A 10020-nucleotide genomic window follows, 5' to 3' on the forward strand; every position below is an offset into this window, starting at 1 on the left:
CACACAAAAAACAAAAAGAACTACCCGAGATTGGGTAATTTATAAAGGAAAGAGGTTTAATTGACTCACAGTTCAGCATGGCTGGGGAGGCCTCAGGAAACTTACAATCATGGCAGAAGGCAAAGGGGAAGCAAGGTATCTTTCTCACAAGGCGGCAGGAAGGAGAAGTGCTGATCAAAGGGGAGAAGAGCAACTTATAAAATCATCAGCTCTCGTGGTGACTCACTCACTATCACAAGAACAGCATGGGGAAAACTGCCCGCATGATTCAATGACCTCCACCTGGTCTCTCCCTTGACACATGAGGACTATGGGGATTACAATTTAGATGAGATTTGGTGGGGACGCAAAGTTTAACTACATCACTATGTCTAGAACACAGCAATGGTTCTCACTCATCTTCATGTGTTCCTGTCAGAGGCGTTTGAACCAGAGCGACTCCATCTTGAATAGGGGCTGGGTAAAATGAGGCTGCGACCTGCTGGGCTGCATTCCCAGGAGGTTAGGCATTTTTAGTCACAGGACAAGATAGGAGGCCGGCACAAGATACAGGTCACAAGACCCTGCTGATAGAATGAGGTAAAGAAGTTGGTAAGAACACGCAAAAACCAAGAGAGTGATCAAAGTGACTGCTGATTGCCCTCACTGATTTTTCTTTTTTTCTTTTTCAGCAGAGATGGGCTTTCACCATGTTGGTGAGGCTGGTCTCGAACTCCTGACCTCAAATGATCTGCCCCCATCAGCCTCCCAAAGTGCTGGGATTACAGGTGTGAGCCACTGTGCCTGGCCTCACTGATCGTTATACACTAATTATAATACATTAGCATGCTAAGAGATGCTCCCACCAGCACCAGACAGTTTAGAAATGCCATGGCAACATCTGAAAGTTACCCTCCATGGTCTAAAAGGAGGCGGAACCCTCAGTTCTGGGAAATCCCCACTTCTCTGGAAAACTCACGAATAATCCACCCCTTGTTTATTAGTATATGATCAAGACATAACCATTAAAAATAGCCAGACAGCAGCCCTGGGGGCTGCTCTGCCTATGGAGTAGCCATTCTTTGTTTCTTTACTTTCCTTTTATTTATCGATTGATTTTGTAGAGGTGGGGGCTCACTTTTTTGACCAAGCTCAAATGATCCTCCTGCCTTGACCTCCCAAAGTGCTGGGATTACAGGTGTGAGTCACTGCACCTGGCCCTTGTTTCCTTATCTAATAAACTTACTTTCACTCTACTCTGCGGAATCACCCTGAATTCTTTCTTGCGTGAGCCCCAAGAACCCTCTTTTGGGGTCTGGGTCAGGACCTCTTTTCGGTAATGTTCCCATAGTGCTTGCCACAGAGCCCTGCTTAAAGAAAGCACCAATTCACCAGGCACGGTGGCTCACGCCTGTAATCCTAGCACTTTGGGGGGCGGAGGTGGGCGGATCACAAGGTCAGTAGATCAAGACCATCCTGGCCAACATGGTGAAACCCCGTCTCTACTAAAAATTAAAAAAATCAGCCGGGTGTGGTGGCACACGCCTGTAGTCCCAGCTACTCGGGAGGGCGAGACAGGAGAATCGCTTGAATCTGGGAGTCAAAGGTTGCAGTGAGCCAAGATTGCGCCACTGCACTCCAGCCTGGGCGACAGAGTGAGACTTGGTCTCAAAAAAAAAAAAAGAAAGAAAGAAAGCACCAATTCCTGGTTTGCAAACCCACCAAATGAAGATGATAGTGGTACCTCTTCTTCTGCCCAACACCACGCCCTCTGGCACAAGGCAGATGGCCACTGGCGGTGATGGGGATGGAGTAAGTGCTATGAGACTAGGAGAGGAACACCCCAGGAACACCTGAGGTCACAGAGTGAATGAAGGCAGGTAAAGGAGCAAACGGAATGGGGGCCCCTACATACGTGACCCCAGGGCAGCAGCTTGGCCCTCACCGAGTCCTCCATCACACACATTCCCCTGCCCCGCCCCCATCCTGGCTGTCTAACCTCAATCCCTGCTGCTTTCAGTTAATCAACCAATGAGTGGTCATTTATCGCACATCTGTTCTGGGCCTCATGGGGGCAGTGGGAGGTGATGAAGAAGCAAGCGTTCTACAAAGAGGTCAAAGCTGCGTGAGAAGCTGGGGGATGGCTTGCTTTTTTTTTTTTTTTAATTTTCTTTTTTTTTCAGACGGGCTCTCACTCTGTCACCCAGGCTGGAGTGCAGTGGCATGATCATCGCTCACTACAGCGATGTCTCCTGGCCTCTGTCTCCTGGGCTCAAGGGATCCTCCCATCTCAGTTTCCCAAGTAGCTGGGACCACAAGTGCTTGCCACCATGGCCTGCTATTTTTTTTTTTTTTTTTTTTGAGAGATGGGCTCAAGTATCTACCCAGTTCAGCCTCCCAAAGTGCTGGGATTATAGCCATGAGCCATTGCACCTGGTCAGGATGGCTTTTTTTGAAAGTGAGGACATGAAAGTTCAGAAAGGGGAAGAAACTGGCTGTGGCCCTCTAGCAAGCTGGCAGCCATCCCTCACCTAGCCCTGTGCTTCAGAACCTTACTCACAGGTCATCTTACAAATGCCTCTTTGCTACCTTGTGAGAGAGGCAGGAATTACTCTTCGCCCTTATCGGATGAGAAAACCGAGGTCCAGTGAGGTAGCTGAGGCTGTCTAAGGTCACATGGGAGTCAGGAAGGGTCAAAACTAAACCCAGGTCCACATGGTTCCAGCCTGGCTTTATCCCTGTTTGCAGACCCCCCCAATCCCAACCCGCCACTGGCTAGAGCCTGGCCCAGCTCTTAAGCCAATGTCTTATTCCAAAATTAAATGGCAACAGCAGAGGAAGAGATAGAGTGAGGGGTAGCTGCCCCCAGATGCCAGGACCTATGCCCTGGAGAAGCCCTTGGGCTGGGGATAGCTGTGACATGCACACACGTACCTTAAGCCCCTTCTCTCACCCACTCTGAGCCAATTCAGGACCCAGTGGGGGCTCACTCCACTAATTTGGAACCTGGGCTCTGCCTCCACTTCTCTCTGCCCTGGGAACTCCATCTGCCTCCAGGGCCTCCTGAAGACACACAGGGAGAGTTCAATATTTCTCCCTTCCTGTCTCCAGTGTCTGCAATAGCAAATCCTGTCATTGCCGCTCCAAATTTTTCTCAAAGAGGAAGGCTTCTTTCTTGCTGAAATAGAAACTAAACTAAGCTACATAATACAGTTTGAGAACAGCCTGGCCAACATGATGAAACGCCGTCTCTACAAAAAATACAAAAAATTAGCCGGGCATGGTGGTGGGTACCTGTAATCCCAGCTACTCAGGAGGCTGAGGCAGGAGAATTGCTTGAACCTGGGAGGCAGACGTTGCAGTGAGCTGAGATAGCACCATTGCACTCCAGCCTGGGCGACAAGAGCAAGACGCCATCTCAAAAAAAACAAGCACTTTGGGAGGCGGAGGCAGGCAGATCACGAGGTCAGGAGATCGAGACCATCCTGGCTAACACGGTGAAACCCCTTCTCTACTGAAAACACAAAAATTAGCTGGGTGTGGTGGTGGGCGCCTGTAGTCCCAGCTACTCAGGAGGCTGAGGCAGGAGAATGGCATGAACCCAGGAGGCGGAGCTGGCAGTGAGCCGAGATCGCGCCACTGCACTCTAGCCTGGGCAGCAGAGCAAGACTCCATCTCATAAAAAAAAAAAGAAAAGAAAAGAAAAGAAAGTGTTGGGGAGGTAAACAGGGAGGCCAGGGCAGTAAGGTTCCTGGAGGAAATGAGACCTGAAGTGGCCTTGAAGGCTGGAGGCAGGGGGAAATGTTATTTCACAGAAGCAGGGCTCTGTGGCAGTGGGGTTGAGCACTTCAGGGGCACATACTGAGAAATTGCAGGAAATGCCACCGAAGGAGGAAGGGGTGTTATGAAAAGCCTGAGTTTCTGGCAGAGAGTTTAGATTTCATGTTTAGTAGAAACAGAACTGCTTCGGGATGAGATCTCTTACCTCTGTCCTTTATTCTACGGTTTCCTGCAAGCCTCTCTTCCTCTCCGCCTTGGGATTCCCATTGGTTCAATGAAGAGATAGGCCCAAATGATTTCTAGATGACATTCAAAGGACATCATGTTCCTAGCAGATAATGTTAGGTGCCCAAATATCCACATTCTCCTTTCATCATCAAAGACCTTGAGATGGTGCATATGTAGGTTTGTTATATAACAAAAAGATAATCCGGCTGGGAACGGTGGTTTATACCTGTAATCCCAGCACTTTGGGAGGACAAAGCGGGTGGATCACCTGAGGTCAGGAGTTCAAGACCAGCCTGTCCAACATGGTGAAACCCTGTCTCTACTAAAAATACTAAATTAGCTGGGCCGTGGTGGTGCATGCCTATAATCCAACCTCCTCGGGAGGCTGAGGCAGGAGAATCGCTTGAACCAGGAAGGGGAGGTTGCAGTGAGCTGAGATCATGCCATTACACTCCAGCCTGGGCAACAAGAGCAAAACTCTGCCTCAAAAAAACAAAACAAAACAAAAAAGATAATCCATTCATAAATTTAAAAAATTTGTAAAAACAAAGAGCTTGAGATGGGCACACAGCCACTCAGCAAAGACATAGGTTGCCTTTGCAGCTAAGTGGGGCCATGAGACTAGGCTTTAGCCAATGGGCTGAGAGTTAAAGCGATTTTTGCCATTCTGTTTTTAGGAATGGATGTGCCTGCCTATGGCAGATTATATTTTTCAAAGATGACACAAAAATACCTCCTATCTCATGTGTGATCCTACAGTGGGGTCTGTGTCCCCTCTTCTTGAATGTGAGTGCACTTGTGACTGCTTTGACCAATAGAATATGGGATATGGTGCTGTGTGACTTCTGAGGCTGGGTCACAAAAAATGGTTGTCATGAGTTAAATTGTGTTCTTCCTGAAATTCATATGTTGAAGTCCTAACTCCCAGTACTTCAGAATGTGACCTTATTTAGAAATGGGGTCATTGCAGATATAATTAGTTAAGATGAGGTTGCCAGGCACGGTGGCTCACGCCTGAAATCCCAGCACTTTGGGAGGCCAAGGTGGGCGGATCACAAGGTCAGGAGTTTGAGACCACCCTGGCCAACAGAGTGAAAGCCCATCTCTACTAAAAATACAAAAATTAGCTGGGTGAGGTGGCGCATGCCTGTAGTCTCAGCTACTCCGGAGCCTGAGGCAGGAGAATCGCTTGAACCTGCGAGGTGGAGGTTGTGGTGAGCCTAGATCACGCCACTGCACTCCAGCCTGGGCGACAGAGTGAGACTCCATCTCAAAAAAAAAAAAAAAAAAAAAAAGATGAGGTCATACTATAGTGTGTGAGCCCCTAATCCTGTAGGACTGTTCTCCTTTGAAAAGGGGAAATTTGGACACAGAAACAGACATGCAAAGAGGGAAGATGAGGTGAAGAGGCACAGCTCAGACACCCATCTTCAAGACAATGAGAGGGGCCTGCAACAGATCAGAAGGAATCAACCTGCCAACGCCTTCATTTCAGACTGCTAGCCACAAGAACTGTTGTTTAAACCACCCAGTCTGTGATTCTTTGTTATGGCAGCCCTAGCAAACTAAACAGCAATGCCACCTTCATCTGATTCTCTTGAAATACTCTAAGCAGGAGACCAGTTACCATGTAAGTCCAACTACCCCAAGAATATCAGGCTGGAGAGGCCACATGTAGGTACAATGGTCAACAGCCCCGGCTGAACTCAACAGCCGGCACCAGCATGCGAACGAGCCTTCTCAGGCATCAGCCCGGTGGATCCTTAACTGCAACCCTGCCAACCTCTGGTAGTATCCGCATGTGAGACTCACAGCAAGAACTGCCAGGAGGAGCACTTCCTGACCCTGACCCACAAAATCCTCAGTGATGTACAATGGTTGTTTGAAGCTGCCAAGTTTTAGGGTAACTTATTATACAATGTAGTAACCAGAGTGCCTATCTTGCCCTTCCCTCCCTTGCCACTGGCCAGAACACAGATAAGGCCATGGTGGGCTGTCTTCAGTCCTGTAAATGACATAGATGAGGGCATGGGGAAGCCACAAATGGGGAGCCTGGGCTCTTGGACGCCCTCATGGAGTACAACTGCCAGCTCCCCAGATGCCACTCACATTTCATGCAAGAGAAATAAATTTCTATCTTGCTTAAGCCACTGTTAATTCCACCTGTTTTTTTTTTTTAAGCCAAATCAATATCCTAGTAATATGATATATGTAAAATAAACAGCTCAGTGTCTAGCACATTAAATAAGTGTTTTTTGGGAAAGGTAATTATTGCTATTGTCATCATTAATATGCTAATAATAATTATTAATAATATTATTACCCTAAACTGTTCAACGCTCCTCAAAATGAACATGAGGTGGACCCATGTCACTGATGGTCAATGAGACATGTCAAGCTGGACAGAAATTGTCTGTAGTCATGCCTAATTCATACCAGGTCTCTCTTCCATCCGCCTTAAACTGACTATAGCTCTCCCAGGCAGATCAGTAGACAGGGGATCAAGGACACCAACACACAGACACATTCTCCCCGCTCCCCACCCACACAATGAACCAAAGCTCTGGGCAGCCACTGTGTGCTCCCGTCCCACCTGTTCTGTTGCAGGAGAGAAGACAGGAGGCAAACTGGGATGGAAAGTGGGTCTAAGATAATGAATGGGGAGAGGGAGTCAAAGAAACTAACTTTGTCCCCAAGAAATCAGGCAAGGCTTCCGGGAGGAGGTGACCACTATCCTGAGAGTATCTTCCAGGCTGAAGAGAGGGAAAGGGCTCTGCAAGCAGGGAGAGTGACCTGGGCAAAGGCACAGAGCATCAGAATCCACATAGCTGGTGACCTCCACCTGCCTCCTCTGCCTCATCCTTTCAGCTCTACCTCCAGGGAGGCTGGAGGGCAGCACAGGGGAGGGTGGGTGTCAGAGCCCTCTGGTCCCCAAGGGACCTGTGTCCAAGCAGGGACCTTCTCTGCAGCTATGGCACAGTCAGCTTTAGAGTCTTCTCTCCTTCCAGAACCATTGAACTGCAAACAGTCCTTAAAAACCCTGATCCAGGCCGGGCGCAGTGGCTCACGCCTGTAATCCCAGCACTTTGGGAGGCCAAGACAGGCAGATCACGAGGTCAGGAGATCGAGACCATCCTGGCCAACATGGTGAAACCCCATCTCTACCAAAACTACAAAAATTAGCCGGGTATGGTGGCGGGCGCCTGTAGTCCCAGCTACTCAGAAGGCTGAGGCAGGAGAATCTCTTGGACCCAAGAGGTGGAGTTTGCAGTGAGCCGAGATCGCACCACTGCACTTCAGCCTGGGTGACAAAAGCAAAAACTCTGTCTCAAAACAAAAAGCAAAAACAAAACAAAACAAAAAAACCCTGATCTGCTGCAAGGATGCCCCAGCCTTCCTGTTGTTTTTTCACTCTCTGGGTAACAGGCTTTGATTTCCCCCCTCATCTCCTAGCGCCTTGCTTCAGATTTGGGCAGGTCTTGCTGACCTAGAGTCCCAGGAGAGAGCTCACAGGTACAGAAGGCTGTGTCCCAGGAAGGAAACAGAGGCCCTTCCTTCCTGAGGCCCCAGGAGGGACACAGGATACAGAGACATAGACAGAACTCTCAGTGAACAGAGCGGAGGCCTTGAGAGCCGGGCAGCCAGAGAAGGCAGGAAGAGTGCAATTGGACAATCAAGGCAAGCTTCTTGGAGCAAAGGGGCAGGGAAGGACGGATTCAGGGGAGATCAGTCTGCAGGCAGAGGCTCCGGAATAGGTGCAGAGTGGTGAGGGGATTCGAGTTGGATTCCAGTTTAAACATCCACAGAGCCTTTAGGCTTCAGTAGCTAGTCCAGGGGAGAGGGGGGGTTACATGGAGGGTGTCCCTATGGCCTTGTCACTGGGAAAGAACAGTTCATGACTTATCCACTGAGTGTGAATTCAGTGATACGGGGGAGGGCAGTTTCTTAGGGACAAGGCAGCCTCCACACTCCCATTGCTCCTCTACTCAATGAAAGGGGGACGGTAGAAATGGCCTACCTCTCCGGCCAGCACACATACAGCCATCTCACCCTATACGGCTCTTCCTCCACAGCCCCATTTTGGATCACACTTCACCTCCAGCCACTCCAGCCCTGGGCGCTAGTAATACAGCTCCTGGGGAAGTTCCCCAGTGTGTTGGTGCCTGACTCGTCCCCCAGCCGTCTTTGGCTTCACGGGGTGGGGGAGGGACAGCCCTGACCCCATCTGCTCTCCTAGGCTGCCTAGCAGGCTCCCCGCCCTTCTTCCAGAGCTCCATCCACCCCTGCCCCTACTCGACCAGAGTTCCTTCCACAGCAATTCCTGGTCTGGGCGCTGTCCAGCTCCAGGCTGGGTGGTCGAGTCTTCCCCGGGCTCCGAGCAGAGGAAACCCCGCCGCCCGCCCCAGCCTGGGGCGCCTCTGTCCCAGTCGGTTTTCTCTTCCCTGACCCCCACGTCTCTACTCTCCACTTCCACTGGACACCACCTCCACGAAGGAGAAAGGGAAGGAAATACAAAGGCACACATTCCGTTTCTGTGGAATTTGCTCTTTATTTTGGGACCAGGGAAGGACCACACACAGCCCTCCAGCCCAGGGGGCGGGGGCACCGAGATGCGGGCTGAGGGCCGCACCCGAACCCTGCCCAGACGCCGCCGTCGGGAGGCAGAATCCGGGTTTCTGGGGTCGGCAGTGCGTATGCAAATGAGATGGGCGTGGTTGGCAGATCTCCCAGGAGGCCTCAGGGGCCCTCACCACAGGTCTGGGACCTCCGACCTGCGGAAGCGAAGGGGAAGGAATTGGATCTGGGGAGGCGAGCCTGGGAGACGTCGTAAGTGATGTTGCCAGGGTGGGGCCAGGCCGCGCTCTCGGAGGCAGGATGTGTGGTGCCGGGAGCGCTTTTACCGCGACCTGATGGGGCGGTTCTCGCCGTCGGGGAAGAACGTTTTGGAAAGGAGCGCGTCCGGGCCGTCTCTTTTCCCATACCTGGGGGCGGGGCGGGAAGAGCGTGGTCAGATCTGGCCACGCCCCCAGGTGGAGCGGGGCCACAGAGTGAGAGCCCCAGGGGTCCCGCTCCGCCCGCTTGGCGACTGCGCTCACCGCTGCCGGGTGACCAGGTTGAGGTAGTGGCGCAGGGAGGCGTAGTAGCGGCTCAGCTCCTCCGGGGAGGCGTCTTCGCCAGGAGCCTCGGGTTTGATGGGGTAGGCGTCGACCAGAGCCCCCAGGCAGACGAGCAGGGCCAGAATCACTGTGGCCAAGGCGGGCCACGGCCTGCGCACGAGCACCATCTGGGAAGGCGATACTAGGGGGTGGGTCATTCCAAGCCTCGACCCTCCACGGCGGGAGGCTGCGGCTGCCGTCGGGGCCGCGCTCCGACGCTCTTCCTGGGGCTGGTACCGGACCAAGGTTCAGCCACCGGCTTGCTGTGTGTTCTCGGGCACTGCACCGTCTCCTGACTCAGTTTCCTCATCTGTGAGAGGGGCATAATCCCTGCCTGCCTCCCCAACCCTGCTCCCGCTGCTGCACAGAGAGTTAGTTGCTGGCAACGCGACTCCCGGGCCTCCTTCCCACCTCCAATGGCCCCCTCCAATCCAGTTTCCTACCACTCACCCCCAGTTTCTACCACCCATCCTCAGTTTCCCCACAAAACACCCTGGGTTTCCTGGTAGCAGACCATGCTTGAGCCCCCAGCCACTCACAGCGATAGCTTGTGAAGCAGATGAGCAGGAGGTGGAAGGCGAGGGAAGTCCCAAGGGCTGCACTGCAGCAGGTCAAGCTGAGGTCTCCTCTGCTCAGCGCTTTCCTTGTGGGGCTTATATCCCCGCCTGGAAAGGGAGGGGGAGTCCTAGGGGGAGGGGGAGCCAGCAGGGGGTGGGCCCTTCTTCCTCCCTCCTTCCACCCTCGCCAGATCACTGAGCTTATACCCAGCCAGTGTGTGATGTCTCCACCTCGCAGGAGCTGAGGGGGCAGCTGCCATGCTCAGATTCGGGGTCTCACTGGATGGGGTACCCAGCCTGAACCCCATGTTCACCCCACA

At 52.0% G+C, this 10020-nt stretch overlaps 1 protein-coding gene across 1 annotated transcript; it reads right to left on the minus strand.

Annotated features, from left to right (window-relative positions):
• Positions 1-8526: 8526 nt before the first annotated feature.
• Positions 8527-9807, minus strand: PYY (peptide YY). Its single transcript, XM_010353934.2, has 4 exons — positions 9683-9807; positions 9084-9271; positions 8889-8969; positions 8527-8759 (listed from the first exon to the last, which is right to left on the minus strand). The coding sequence occupies exons 2-4, from the start codon at positions 9269-9271 to the stop codon at positions 8735-8737; spliced, it is 294 nt and encodes a 97-aa protein (XP_010352236.1). The 5' UTR covers positions 9683-9807; the 3' UTR covers positions 8527-8734.
• Positions 9808-10020: the final 213 nt, after the last annotated feature.

Source organism: Rhinopithecus roxellana, chromosome 19, assembly GCF_007565055.1.
Source record: "Rhinopithecus roxellana isolate Shanxi Qingling chromosome 19, ASM756505v1, whole genome shotgun sequence".
Taxonomy (NCBI): Eukaryota; Metazoa; Chordata; class Mammalia; order Primates; family Cercopithecidae; genus Rhinopithecus; species Rhinopithecus roxellana.